General features: G+C 43.6%; 1 protein-coding gene across 2 annotated transcripts in view; it reads left to right on the top strand.

Moving 5' to 3' along the window:
- Positions 1 to 14,640, top strand: part of dvl1a (dishevelled segment polarity protein 1a) — a 30,131-nt gene extending 15,491 nt beyond the window's left edge. The window contains exons 5-15 of one of the 2 annotated variants that reach the window (XM_049582294.1): positions 3,007 to 3,145; positions 4,468 to 4,561; positions 4,716 to 4,785; positions 4,892 to 5,031; positions 5,585 to 5,661; positions 7,492 to 7,559; positions 7,817 to 7,894; positions 8,029 to 8,163; positions 8,727 to 8,894; positions 9,011 to 9,226; positions 12,541 to 14,640. In XM_049582294.1, the coding sequence (XP_049438251.1) occupies positions 3,007 to 3,145; positions 4,468 to 4,561; positions 4,716 to 4,785; positions 4,892 to 5,031; positions 5,585 to 5,661; positions 7,492 to 7,559; positions 7,817 to 7,894; positions 8,029 to 8,163; positions 8,727 to 8,894; positions 9,011 to 9,226; positions 12,541 to 13,061 (1,706 nt within the window). In that variant the 3' untranslated portion in view covers positions 13,062 to 14,640. Of the gene's footprint in view, positions 1 to 3,006; positions 3,146 to 4,467; positions 4,562 to 4,715; positions 4,786 to 4,891; positions 5,032 to 5,584; positions 5,662 to 7,491; positions 7,560 to 7,816; positions 7,949 to 8,028; positions 8,164 to 8,726; positions 8,895 to 9,010; positions 9,227 to 12,540 lie in introns of both variants that reach the window. The other variant, XM_049582293.1, reaches the window with a different exon arrangement.
- The last annotated feature ends 381 nt before the right edge of the window (positions 14,641 to 15,021 follow it).

Here is a 15,021-nt window from a genome sequence, read left to right as displayed (position 1 = left end):
TGATATCAATATATAATTAATATATTACCCAGCCCTTGAACAGGGCATAAAGAACACTGGTGCTGCAGGGTAAGGTGTGTGTTCTGTTATCAGCATAATCATACCTGCGATATTTTGAGATATCCGCTTCATTCTATTCCTGCTCTCGCCACACAGACATTTTGGCAGAATTAATTGTTTTTATGGCAGGAAGTAACAAACCAGCAGCTTCTGATGCTCGCAGTCTGCTGGTGTATTTACTCCCAGCAAAGCCAGTTGTCTCTGTGTCTCTCCTCCCAGTCTCCTCTCTTCACAGCAAGCCTGGCTCTTCGCATCCTGCACTCCGGGCTCATCATGCAATTAGTATCGCAGAGCGCAGCCTCAGGCTGTGGTTGTAGGAAGAGCTGTAATGGTCTCGCACACTGGAAACAGATTCAGCTTCATCCTGACAGAATAACTGCACAATCACATTCTTGGGCATCTTGTGACGGTGTGTTTGACTTGGCCCGAGACACATTGTTGGCCCTCACCACGTCAGATCTGCTGCCGCTAACCGCCAGCTGCACATCTGTTGTTTTGTGGCTGATGCGGAAATACCTCAAGCCTAATGAATTTTGCGTCTGTCCTCCATCCTCTTCTGTGTCAACTGACCTCAACGCATTCAGAATAGAGAATTACTGAAGGATCATATTTCATTTTCCTCTTCCTCTCTCTCTCTCACACACACACTCATGCTGCCTTTCCTTTCTCTGTTTCCTCGCCTGGCATCTCCCCGCCTGCTTGTTTGTTAGCTCTAATTAAGTGAAACCATAGGGGGCATTGGTGGGTCACTGTTGGTTTGCCAGCGGTTTCATGGCTCGTAAATCTAGCGAGCAAGACCCCACATAATGTACTTCAATTTGGCTGCGTTGGCTCTTGGGTTGCTGTCACAGTCACATGGCCTGGATGTAAAGGAGGAGCTGGTAGCCCCGCCTTTTTTTTTTTTTTTACCTTTCTGCCTGCAGCATCAGCAGCAGCAGGAATTCCCCTGTCACCTTATACACACGCTTCAAGTGATTTTCTCTCAGCGTGAATGCTTTGCTGTTTAACAGTGATCGGTTAGCCGTGGTAAACATATCCCGTCTTATTTTCTGTGTGTGCTGTGGCGTTTTGAGAGTGAATGGATGAATAATGCAGCAGTTGAACATTTCAGGAGGCTGAACAGGTGTCGGACACAGTTATGGGATATGATCTGTTTCGATGCCGCCAGGTGCTCTGCAATCTTAACCTGCTGTAAGACAAGACTCTAATGTTCGGTTATGACATTGTAGCAGCGGACATTCAATACTTGTAAAAAAAAAAGAGAACATCACCATTACATTATTGCTGTTTAGTGCTGCTGGGATTTCAAGGTTGAGGTCAAAGACGACATCGCTAAGCCAAAGCACTTATGCTTGTATTAAAGTATTAACACAACGCATATAAACAGCTGGTAAACCGTCCTCAGTTATGAAAAGTATCTCAAGATTATTTTTTCTGATGCAACCCTGCCAAAAAGAGTTTTTGATAACCTGATGGTGTTGTCACCTGAGGCAAACATGAGACAGGACAGCACATCATTTCAAATCTCATATTATCTCTGTTTGGGAGATAACCATCATATGATTGGTCAGAGGCAGATTAGCAGTCATTCTATAGTTGCGTGCCATGTGAGGGAGGGAGGAGGCAATACTTTCTCCTGACTCTCAGCTCAGTTCCTCTGTGCGTCGGATGAAGGCACACTGTCGGCTGCGGTGAGAGGGATTTGTTTGTGTTACGTCCGTTGGTGATGTTTGACATTTAAATACGTTATATGATACACGTCATTTCATATTGTGGTTAGTTTAATTTAATGCCGGTGGGTTTTTTTTCTATGATTCCACTGTGATTATGGAAAGTTAAATAAGGGGGTTCTTATTTTGCAGTGAGGATAGAGGTTTATTGTTGCTTGTTTGGAGCTTTTATATGGTGATGTTGTGTATGTAATGTCAGCCCACCAGTAGAGACATTTAAATTGTTTCACATTGAGTGCTTTATAATTGATTTATTAGCTGATCCTTTAAAATGTCCCAACTTCTGAAAAGGTCATGATGGCATTCTGTCCAAAGTTTCACATGTCTCGTCAAACAGTGACTCACTTCTTGTTTTCTGTCTTGCCGCTCCTCACAGAGTACCCTTATGCTTATTCCCTATTTTCACTGCTTCTGTTGTAGATAAGCTGTGAAGCCTGTCAGCAGCCAGCCGGTGGGCAGAGACCGTCTGAGGCTCAGGCTGGGCTTTTTTAGAGAGCAACTAGCACAGACGGAGCGCAGCACAAAGACACAATCTGGCCTGATGAACCTGCACTCTTGTTTTGTTTTTTGTGTTTCTCTCTGGCGTGGCAGTCTTCTGAGCGTGGGAGGAAATATGGTTGTGTGAATCCTGACAGCGGATGTCATGTCCCTCTGCTGATTGAGTGCTTATGTGCAGTAGCTCGGCTTTCATAGACGCACCCTCTGGGCGGAGCTAGTGATGGCAACTACCACATTGCTGGAATGTTTTGCTTGCTCTCGGCGAATGCGCTGGCTGCCACGCCCTCTTCGCCTTATGAGACCTTTCCAGCCAATCCGCTGTCACCCTGAGACAGCACCGCCTCACTGGCAATGTACGTATGGAGATGGACAGGGTGGTCATGCACTGCTGGGAATTTGAAAGTGAATTTGTGTAGAGATTTCTAAATAAATCTCAAGCAGCTGCATTCATTTATTTCAAAGTAATTGTTGATGCTTTATTCTCTTCACTCTCCTGTATTCTACTGTCTGACTGAAATCCAAGTTCTGCTTTCAGTTCATATTTTCAATAATGCTAAAATCTTCCACAGATATCGGAGATGAAAGCTCCTCTGTTGTTTCTGTCACTCTCACTAACACTGACTCCTCCCCTCCTGGTTGCTCCCTCTTGTTCTGATCTGACCCACGGTGACCACCGTGGCCTCCCATCTGACTGCTGCTCTGCTCCTTCTCTCTCCAGTCCCTCGTATCAACGGTCACTCCAAATCAGAGCGCACCGCGAGGGACTCAGCCATGGGTTACGACAGCGCCTCAGTAATGAGCAGCGAGCTGGAGTCCAGCTCATTTGTTGACAGCGAGGAAGACGAGGATGCTAGCAGGTAACGTACAGCCTCACATCTAAATGTCTTTCTGCTCCATCAGTAGCTTTTTGTTTGTTTCAGAAACTATCTATTGTTCATAAAAAGTAGTTACACAAAAAGAGAAGCACCTTAAAATTTCTCAAGATTCTCTGAGGTCTTCATTCACATGATATATTTTTGCATCGGTTGTTGATATAGCTGCAACTATCAGTTATTTTCATTATCAGTTCATGGATTGTTTTTATTCATGAATCAAAAAATGACAGCAATTAGAGATAAATGCCTGTCTCAGCCTCCCAGAGCCCAGTGGGATGTATTCATATTGCCAGTTTTACTTGCCAACAGTCCAAACCCCCCCAAAAATTCAATTTACAAAGACACAAAACACATAAAAAGCAGAAAACCCTCACAGCTGTGAAGCTGGAATCAGCAAATGTTTGGCATTTTTGCTTGATAAATTATTAAAATTACTTAATAGGTAGAACTTTATTTATCCCGAAGGAAATTCTTGTGCCAGACAATGCTTCAGTTACAGTAACACTAAGTACAGTAACCACAATTTAACGTTCCAGTAACCACAGCAACACGTTTGCTTGTTCTCTCCGTGTCAGCGTGGGTTTTCTCTTGGTACTCCAGCTTCCTCCCACAGTCCAGAGACATGCTGGTTAATTGGTGACTCTAAATTGTCTGTAGGAGTGAATGTGAGCGTGAATGGTGGTCTGTCTCTATGTGTCAGCCCTGTGATAGTCTGGTGACCTGTCCAGGGCCTCTCGCCCAATGTCAGCTGGGATAGGCTCCAGCCCCCATGTGACCCTGAACAGAATAAGCAGTTACAGATAAAGGATGTATGGATATCTTAATTTAGAAAACATAATATCAAAGTCATCATCCCATACATCAGTCTACACCACAGGCGTTCAAAAATATAATGTATTAAGTTAGAGTCAAAGCAACAAATCTTGAATACATGAACAGAAAATGGGTCTAAACACCTTTCTGAAGAGGCAAGGAAAAAAAGCAGGCCTGTTGTGTTCATAAGCAAATTTTTGCTTGTATGAATATGTGTGTGTCAAGGTGTAGAAAAGGCAACATTAAGCAACAGATGTTGTGGGGGACAGGTGAAACAGCACCACTAACTTCAGCTAAGATGTGATAAATTATTGTAATCGTTGTCGTGTAATGTGCTGTTGTATTTCAGTGCAAGTGTTTTCTTTTACCTCATACATCATCTACACAGATGTTTACAGTGTAAACTCATTTATTTTAACATGTCTGGTCATTTAACATCTTCTTTGTCTCCGCTTTCTTCTTTTCCACCTCATTATTCCTCTCTGTTTCAGGCTCAGTAGCTCCACAGAACAGAGTTCGTCTTCGCAGCTGATGCGCAGGCACAAGCGCCGCCGACGGAGGCACAAAGTGGCCAAGATAGATCGGGTGAGCACCTCTGAGACACGTCACCGCCTCTGGTGAAATTGAAATTGACATTGAGCAGGAGAAACAGATGAGAGGGCTGATTGGTATGGACTTTATACCACTTTGATTATTTCTAAAGGTCTTTACTTATTTTATCTCCTTCCTGCCTTTCCAGTCTTCATCCTTCAGCAGTATCACCGACTCCACGATGAGCCTCAACATCATCACTGTTACGCTCAACATGGGTAAACCTGACATTTCATTTTGTTTATATACATTTGAATATAGATATTTAAGTTTTAATGTACACACATTACTAATACTGTGTGTTCTATGGCTTCCCCCTGACAGAGAAATACAACTTTTTAGGTATCAGTATTGTTGGTCAGAGTAACGACCGGGGAGACGGCGGCATTTACATTGGCTCTATCATGAAAGGAGGCGCTGTGGCTGCTGATGGAAGAATAGAACCAGGAGATATGCTCCTCCAGGTACTCAAGCATACTCTTCCACTTTTACAAAGTATCACTGAACATTCAGAGTTTTCATCATCATATATTTTTCGTGGTAAAATATGAATGAAACGCCTCTGCTGCTGCTGTTTGTACAGTGCAAAAGCTGAGGATGACGCATGTATTTCTATATGAGGTTTTGTGGCCTGTACGAACCATAATGTTGCATTCACTTCCATTACGAGGCTCTTTTGTAAAAGTTGTAATTCTGCCTCTCCTTTTCCTTCCTGTTAATGCCTCTCTTTTGATGTCTGCGCAGCAGAGCTCTGCAACAACACCCTCCGTAAAACACACGACGGCTGACTACAATTTGTCGTTGTGCCCCAACATGCACAATATATTATTTTGACTGTGTGTCTCATAAAAAGCAGCTTAGGATTTGCAGGCATTGGAAGGCATAAGAGCACTGCGGAGATTAATGTGCGCGGTACAAGTGCATGAATATCTGAATCCTCTGCAGAGCTTCAAACTAATATTTCAGTCATGAAAACACACTGTGTATTTATGTAACGAGTTGTTCTCTGCCCGCCAGGTGAATGACGTAAACTTTGAGAACATGAGCAATGACGACGCCGTGAGGATCCTCAGAGAGATTGTATCCAAAACTGGGTAAGAACATACAGCTTGGTCGGACCAATGACTGAGTGCTGTGATCACATCGAGGGCATAACTTACTGTATGTAAGGTGTAATCTTACACTTAAGACTAAGGTGTTAATCAGATAGGGGGCTGTATTCAGAGGATTTATAGAATTAAAGAAAAGCCTATTGAGGAAAATCATGGGTGTAAAATACGAGCCTATCCCTTCAGTTAATCCAGTGTTGCCAGAATCACATCTTCGTTACTAGATTAAATGACTTTTCAAACCTCTTTTGTGACTAATGACTTTCCAATCAGCTACTTTCCTGCCTCCGTCTGGTGCTTACGGACACCCAGAGAGGCAAGGTGATTTTTTTTTCTGTGGGCAATTTTGGCCAAACCCTACTGAACCTACTGTACAGATGGCACTGGGGACATTGAAAACGCTCCAAAGCAACAGGTCCTGACCGCTAAGGTGCAGAGACACTCCTCAAAACTTCAGGAAGGAATTTTACACAGACATTAAATATCCCAGTCTGTCAGTGCTGTTGCTGCTTTCAAACACACACCTTTATGCACAGCGTCTCTCTTAATGGGGACACACAGCCGCAGCAGACAGCAGCTCTGCTCTGCTCTCTGCTATGTTCACATTTTAGAGACTATAATTGATATTGTCCTCATTAATGATGTATTATTTCATCCACCCACAGTCCATCAGTTTTATATCTGAATATTGTATCAGAGCCACAGTGATCATTGTGTAAACCTGGCATGTTGGCTGGTATTGGAAATTGGCGATAGGCTGATCAGTGTTTTATGATGATGTTGTACCGGTAACATGCAAGAAAGCATGAATCAGTCTTTTTTTTCTCTCTCTTGCTCGCTCACGTTACTGTGAAAATTTCTCTAGCCTGACAGACCCAGTGACTGACAGACCAAAGAATTGTAATAATAAATAGCATTTATGACAGTGATGAGATTTTGGGGTTTTTTTTACATTTAACACATTAAACTTAAACTCACCCAATCGTTGTCATTTTACCTTACTGTTCATTTTGAACTCACATCAGTGTGTTTACTTGTAAAGAGTACTTACATGTCAGTCACACACACACACACACACACACACACATATATATATATATATATATATATATATATACATATAAGGTGGTATTACAAAGGTCTCAAAAAGTCTTGAATCTAACTTGGTTCTATCTGTAGACACCCTGTCACTCTCTGGCAGTGGATGTTTGTAAGTAGTTAAGTGATAAGGTAAAACTTGTTATGCTGCATTTGGTTGAACTCTCAATGCCCTTTTTATCTTGCACTGAACGCTGTTTTCGCACCACTTTCAGACTCTCAAAACTGCTTAGTTAAGCCGAAAAGTTTATCTCCTACGTAGGAGGTAACATCCTGTATGTAAGAGATACGTAATATCTTGTACATAGGAGATAATATCTATGACGTTGGAGATGGACTTATGTCATGGCCAAGATTGCCCGCAAAAAAAAAAACAAAAAACAAAAAAACAGAAAAAAGAAATCACCTTTCCTGTCAGGGCTTTGTACCTGCTAGTTATAGAAATTTAAAGTGAGTTTTTACAGTACATACAACACTGTGTCAATCATCAGCTCAGAGATCAAATCAGTGTCTTTTTCAATGGAGAGCACTTGACTCAAGTCAGTAAATGACACCACACAATAATTTGTGTATTCATACTGTAGAGTATTGGTATGTTGTGTAGACCTGATATTTGTAGACAGTAATCTGCAGTATTATTTGGCTCAGGCAAACTTGCCCCTGTGTGTCTTTCAGAGATCTCTATTCAGACTGATGTTGTATTTGCTTCTCTTCCAGTCCTATTAGTCTTACTGTTGCCAAATGTTGGGACCCATCTCCACGAAGCTACTTCACCATCCCTCGTGGTAAGACACACACTAATGCTTCAATTTCAATTCAGTTTCATTTATAAAGCCCAATATCACAAACCACAGTTTGCCTCAGAGGGCTTCACAGCATGCAACATGCCTCCATCCTTGGACCTTCACAGCAGATAAGGAAAAAACTCCCCCAAAAAAACCTTTAATGGAGAAAAAAGCATGTTAACTGTCTGACCGCTGAAACTGGAAAATATTTAACCTGTACCTTTATCAGAGTTGCCTTATTTGTTTTGTTTGTTCAGCTGAGCCGGTGAGACCCATCGACCCAGCAGCCTGGATTTCACACACCACCGCCCTGACAGGACCTTACCCTCACTATGGTAAAAGCAACCAGTCACCACCTCCACCACACTCCATGAAGCATCCATACTGCGGTGATTATTTCAGCCTCACAACATTTAAACATTGAAAAAGTTCCTCCTGTCAACATTTTCTCTCTTCTCTCCCGTCGCAGAGTTCGACGACTTGCCTCTATCTGCAAGTAAAACAGACATGGCGACCATCGTCAAGGTGATGCAGCTGCCTGACTCCGGCCTAGAGATTCGAGACAGGATGTGGTTGAAGATCACCATTGCCAACGCTGTCATTGGTGGGAGCTGCGTGGGCACACACAGAACTAAAAGCAGAATTTTGAGTTTTTAAGACAGTAATTTACTGTCGGTAAATACACAATCCTGTGTTGCATGCACACTGCTCTGAACAGTGGTGCTGTCCGTGAGGAATGAGGCCTCAGTAACTCTTTAAAACACAGAAATTAATGTTTAATTGCCATTTCTAAAGAGCAAAGAGTTAAATTATAAATGTGAAATTTAAAGCAGCCATTCTGAAGATGATTAAATCTGTAATCAGACACTTGCTCGTTTCAAATCCATCCAGTCTTTTCCATGAGGCAGTTATTGTTCCCTAATACAAGTAGCATTTGTTTTGCAGCTCAGCAAGTTTTTAGTTTGTTTCTTAAACCACAAAATCAACGTCTGAGGCCTTTAAAGTATCATGCATTATTTTGGCTTTAACTACACCAATTTTATTGTGGTTTTTGCAACATTTTGCTGCTTGTCTGCACATACCCAGTGTAGCTGTTGTGCATATAGCATCTGTTCAACACATTAGAGCAGGGGCCTTCATGTCTGTGTGTGTTTGTCGATGTGTCAGGTGCTGACGTGGTGGACTGGCTTTACTCCAGAGTAGAAGGATTCAAGGACCGGCGGGATGCGAGGAAGTATGCTAGCAGTCTGCTGAAACATGGATACCTGAGACACACCGTCAACAAGATCACCTTCTCCGAGCAGTGCTACTACACCTTCGGGGACCTCTGCCAAAGTACAGCCACCTCTCTTGGTGTATCAATGATGCAGCTCCATGTGTACGGCTTTTTTAATGAATAGGAGGGTTGTACTAAATCTTTCCCTCTCTGGTTCTGTTTTCTCTCCAACAAGACATGGCATCACTCAATTTGAATGAGGGATCCAGCGGTGGAGGTTCTGAGCAGGACACTCTGGCACCGCTCCCTCCCACCAGCAACCCCTGGCCCCTGGGCGGGCAGCCATTCCCCTACCCTCCCTTTCCCTCCGCACCCCCCAGCTTCCCGCCAGGATACTCAGACCCATGCCACAGTTTCCACAGTGGGAGCGCCGGCAGCCAGCACAGCGAGGGTGAGCAATGAAAAGGGAGGGTAAAAAGGGGCCTTTGAGATTTCCATCAGGCTTTCATTAATTAATGTGATAATTTGACTCAACATGCAACATGGCATTATCCCTAATCTAAATATTCCTGACATATGACGTCAGTGTTAGCAAGTGTCTGACTCATGCTAATGCTAGCTTTCCTGCCTCTCTCAGGCAGGAAGTTGACACTGGATTGCATTTTTATTAATCAAATATGTGTATTCTAAAACACGTCCTGTATTGTCAAGGTCAATCATGAGCATCTTGAGTCATGCAGCGGACAGCTCTGCAGTACTGGGTGTGTACACGAAAAAAAAAAACCTGATCAACCATGTGATTGCAAATCGCCAGCTTGACATGATCAACACCGAGTCCATCCTTCTTCATCGAATGATCTTTTGTTTTCATGTTGAATCAGAGCGTGATCTTTGTGTTGCTTCTGCATGGTTTTTGATATCTGCATCGAGGGAGAGTGGAGGGGGGGTACAAAAAAGTGGATGGCTGTAGTTTACATTTTAAACCAGGCAGTTCAGACAGATAATGGTAAGTTACATGTTACCATCGATCAGTCTGAGTTTCATTGTTTTGAGTGATTCATCCAGACATCGTCATGTCTTGCTTTCCGCCGGTTGTCACTCTTTCAGTTGGTTTATCTGTAACCTTTGAAACGTGGAGGGACAGAGATGACAAGGATAAGACATGCGATGTGTTTTACACTAATTAAATTTGTAGTTGTGTTTCTTCAGGGACTTCCAAATAGGGATGGGAATTGATTATCAAATCAAATCAAGTTTATTTATGTAGCACATTTAAAAAGTTGACCAAAGTGCTGTACAAAATAAAAGAACGACACACAAATGTATAGCAATATGCATGGAGTTGAGCCTGCAACCGCTGCCTCTGTATATGGGGCGCTGGCACTAAGCTAGTTAGTTAAAGACATTGTTAGGAGGGTCTGACAGCTCGAGAGTTCGAGTAGGGGCAGTTCAGCCAATATCCAAGTACCGCTCCAATACCATTGCATTAAAAAAATACTTGAAAAAATGAACAGCTGTATGCTACTAACACTGTGTGGATGCGATATGAATGATATCCTTGTATTGTGGCATGGTGAACAAATACATACAGAGACTGAACGCCATAGAAATTGCCCTGTATCTGATATTTTCCTAATGCTACACTATTTACCAGAAATCAATCAAATCTTCGCCACTCTAAAACAGTACCTGCCAGTCTTAAGTGCTATATCGTCAGCAACTAAACTTGTTTAAGTTTCTTGAAGACGTTTCATCTCTCATCCAAGATGCTGTGAGAACTGAAGAACCCTCTTGAATGAGAGGTGATACGTCTTCGGGACACTCAAGCAAGTCCAGTTGCCGATGATATAGCACTGAAAATTACCGTAATCTGGACGACTGAATATTTCGCTAAGTAGTTGTCATTCCAGGTGTGAAATTACTGTAAAGTTTTTTTTTCCAAAGATATGTTTTTGGACATGCAGCAAAGGGCCACAGGTTGGACTCAAACCCGGGCCGCTGCGGCAACAGCCTTGTACATGGGGCGCCTGCTCTATCCACTAAGCCACCGACGCCCCAAACTACTGTAAAGTTTATGATAAATTATATGGTATTGGATCAGTGTATAGACCCGTATACTTGCAGATATTTGACCCAGCACTTAGGGGATATCGGAGGCGTTACTGATACTGGTGTCGGTATCGAAACAAATGTAGTTTCCATCCTTGCTTGAAATGATCATTTTACAGTCATTACAAGAGCAGCATTGTTTTCTTTTGTCATGAAATGAAGCCACACTTTGGACCATACATCTCCACCATGATTCTTTCTTGTTGCAAGCTTTCAGCAGTGTAGACACATGAGTTTGACATTTTGCAATTCCCCTGTTTGAAAAACAGGCCGGCATTGATATAAGTAATTGATAAGCTCAAACGGATATCATTCTGATGGATCAGACAATTTGAAACCGGCTCTCAATTCCCATCCCTACTTCCAAACAAGTGTTCATGAGTAATTACGTGTCTGCCTGCTTGTTTGAGTGCATGTAAGTTTTGCATTTTTGAGGAGCAGTTTCTCCATGACTTGATTAGATTATTTTTCGTTGGATGACAAGGACAATAGCAACAACAGCCATGGGTGTAATGCTAGTTATGACCATATGGGACAGATGCATAGTAGTGTAGGGTACAATAGGTAGAGCGTGAAGGGCTGGGCTGGGAGGTGTGTGTAATTCTGTTGTTCCCTCTGTTTCTGCTGGGCAACGGTAGACTGAAGGAGGAGGTAGTCCCAGGACACTGGGGGAACCGGTAAGCCTGCTAACCCCCCTCTCCTCCTCTGCTGCTTTCTGTCTTTTTGCCCTTGCTGTTCCTCCTCTTCATCTTATTCTGTCCCTCTTTCTCTTTCTCCTGTGCTCAACATTCTCAACGTCATTCTGTGGCTTTAAGGGTTTTTTTGTTGTTTTTTGTTGTCCCCTCCGCCCGTCCCATACGTCCTTTCCGTGTGTATCCTGTGTGTGACTCTCCCAACAGTCCATTCTCCCTCTCTGCACCTCTGGGCATGCATTGGTTCTGTGCTGGGAGGTGCATGATGCAGGATGATCACTCCGAGGCTTGTGCTATCATTCTCGCTGATAGGGGGCGATCATGCACCACTTTACCCAGTACTGTTGGGCTCATTGCGGAAGGGGAGGCGTGGAATGTGTGATTTTGCAGCAGCGTGGTACACCTCTATCAGTATGACGCCAGTGCGCCAGTGCGCAGTGAGACACTAACCTACTTTTTAAACTAAACTGAGAATGTGAATGTGAGAGGTTTCTAACACAGATCTGCTGTGTTATCATGTGCTGCGTGGTAGTGTCTTCCTGATGCAGGTGTATCATGTTTGCACTTATAATCTGTGAATGTTTCGGTGTTTGTATGAGTATCAGATGATAGTAAATGCTGCAGGTGGAATTTTGGGGAAGAGATCTTTGAGATAATCATGTTTGCCCTTGACTGCTGACTCTTGGTAGACTGTGTTAAGATATCTTGTCACACCTTAAACAAAGTGCTTTTTTTTTTACTGTGTTCTGTGTAAAAGGAGACTTAATGACATGTCGTGATGTGTAGTGTCTGTTGCAGCTCATGAAGGCTTCAGTAAACATTAATATACAGTGTTTTGTTTAATGTGTGACCCTCTGTCAAAATCAACTGTAGCTGCTGAGTTGGAGCTGCTGACTGTTATTATAGTTAAGTGTGCTCGTACTGTCGAAGGCTGAGCTAAGATGTCTGTTTTATTCCTCCACAGGAAGCCGAAGCAGTGGATCCAACCCCAGCGCAGGCAAAGGTAGACGCTCCTCCCCACAGGAGAAGGGTCAACGGTCAACATGCAGTGAATCAGAGCCCCGCGTCCGTGGAGGGAGGCGCGGCGACAGGTCCGCCAGCCAAATGAGCCATCACAGCCACGCCGTCTCCAGTCACAGTCACGCCCGATCAAGTCTCAGTCACAGCCAGTCACACAGGAGTCACCCCCACTCACAGAACAGCCACCCCTCCTTCACCTACAGCCACGCCCCCTTCACCCAGCCGGGGCCGGGCTCGTGCGCCCACAGCGAGCAAAGCCATGCCTCCTCCTACGGCCCCCCAGGCTTGCCTCCCCCTTATTGTCTGGCCCGTCTGGCCCCCAAGACCTCAGTCAGCAGCAGCACGCCCCCCGGAGCCCCTCCTGGGAGAGAGTTAGCGGCCGTTCCTCCTGAGCTCACCGCCAGTCGCCAGTCCTTCCAGCACGCTATGGGCAATCCCTGTGAGTTCTTTGTTGACATCATGTGACAGGACAGTGCCTTCAGAACTCATCGAGCACAAAACAGTTCTCCTCGACCCCCTTCTCTGTGCCCTCTCAATCGTTTGCCTCTGACCAAGTTCAGAATGTAGACACTGACTGACCCTCTCCCTACCCACCTACCTACTCCCCACCGCTATCTGTCTATCCCTCTGATGTCCGAGCAAAGGAATACAGGCAGCAAGAGCACAACAGGAGGGCGGCCTCTCTCTCACACACACCCACACAAGCACGGGTCCTCTGTGGCTGAAAACCCTCTTTTGTATTGACGTGACGTGTACAGTTTGTGAAACGTGAGTGGTATTCGATGTGGTGATTCTTTAAAGCTGCCACGCAGACATTCTCGGGAGTGTGTACTCTACCTAGGATATTTTCTGTTCTGCAAGACCTTTAAGCTGGCTGGGCCTGGATCTCAATCCCCCAGACCCAGGCCGACACCTACAGCCTGCACTTACATTTCTCTGGGCCTAGAACTTGGAATTGATCTCATGACTCATATCTGTTTGTACAGATACAATTCAGCACGTTACACCAAACCTCTGGCCCCGTTTCCTTTATACTGTGGCATCGCCACCGGCTTATTTAAGCTCTTACCTGCCAACTACTAAAAACGCTAACCTTGATCAGTTCACAATCTGTGGATGTTTTCTTCATAAGGGAGGCCCCGTAGCCAGCCATTAGTTTAACTAGGCTGCATATTGCATGACTGTCTCAACTGCTTTAAAGAAAAGAAATTTTATTAATACATTTTGTTTAAAGTATTACCATTGTTGGGGGGGTGGGGTTACCTCTTGCCAATGTTCGAAAGGAAGAATCCGTACACTGGATGATTTTTGTGATGTTATTTATGTGATCATGTTGCATTGATGGTGTCATACTTTGTCTACTAAGGCTGACTGACAGACAATCAGACATCACCCTTTGTGAATCAGTGGCCAGTTTCCACTGTCCTAGCTGTGCTTTGTCGAATGTATCATTATTCCTGTCGGTGATTAAACCCTGACATTCATGACACTTTGGTTTAAACACGTTTAAGTAAGCAAGTCAACTTACAAACAGGATTGCAAACAGTGGACGCCCGCCACAGCCGTGAAAGCAAACTCAAAGTGTTGACAGGAGATTTGCTGAGAGCGTCATGGTCGTCTCCTTCGTAGCGAGTGTGCGCTTCGATAAAAAGTCAGTGCGTTAAAAGCCAAAGCCTCACGCTGTGTGGTGGATGTTTCTTTACAATGTAGAAGCTGCCTGTGATCTCTCAGTGGATCACATCTGGCACTTCTCATTTTACAACTTCAAAGTGACTTCAAGGGGAATCCTGGCCTTCAGATTCTGATCTCCTTGCAAAACAATGGCAAACCCCTGTTGTATCTACCTAAAATATGGTTACAAGAGGGAAGTAACACACAGACACTAGTTTTATGAGCACTTTTCCATTTTGTCTCTCCCTCCCTTTAGTATGAAACACTGTTTGCAATCAAAGCTTTCTCTTTAATTTTGTTTCTTTACGAAAGAAGAATAAATTGTACATAGAAATTTATTATATATATGAATAAAAAATATATATGTTCAAAACTCTGTCTGCATTTTCCATGATAATCACCTGTAGTGTTTTATTAAGGGAAATTCTTCACTATAAAATACACTTCTTCTTTTTTTCAGAAGACCACTAGAGGGAGACAGTCAATGTGTGATTCACTCTCACTTACCCCAGTTTAGTTTTAAACTTTAATATTTACAATGTATTTTCTGCGGTAATAAATGCCAGTTTGAATTAGGCACAAGCAATTTAAATGTTTTCTTGACGCAATCAATTCGGTTTCTGAAAGTGGCCATTAAGCAGACATGCACAAAAAAGTACAGATAAACTGTCACTAAATGTGTCACCTTTGCATCACTCGGGTGACACTTAACAGTTAACACCTCTGAGTGGAACTTCCGAGCACTTGCACTGCG

This window comes from Epinephelus fuscoguttatus, linkage group LG7, assembly GCF_011397635.1.
Source record: "Epinephelus fuscoguttatus linkage group LG7, E.fuscoguttatus.final_Chr_v1".
Taxonomy (NCBI): domain Eukaryota; kingdom Metazoa; phylum Chordata; class Actinopteri; order Perciformes; family Serranidae; genus Epinephelus; species Epinephelus fuscoguttatus.
This window is presented reverse-complemented; position numbering and strand designations above follow the sequence as displayed.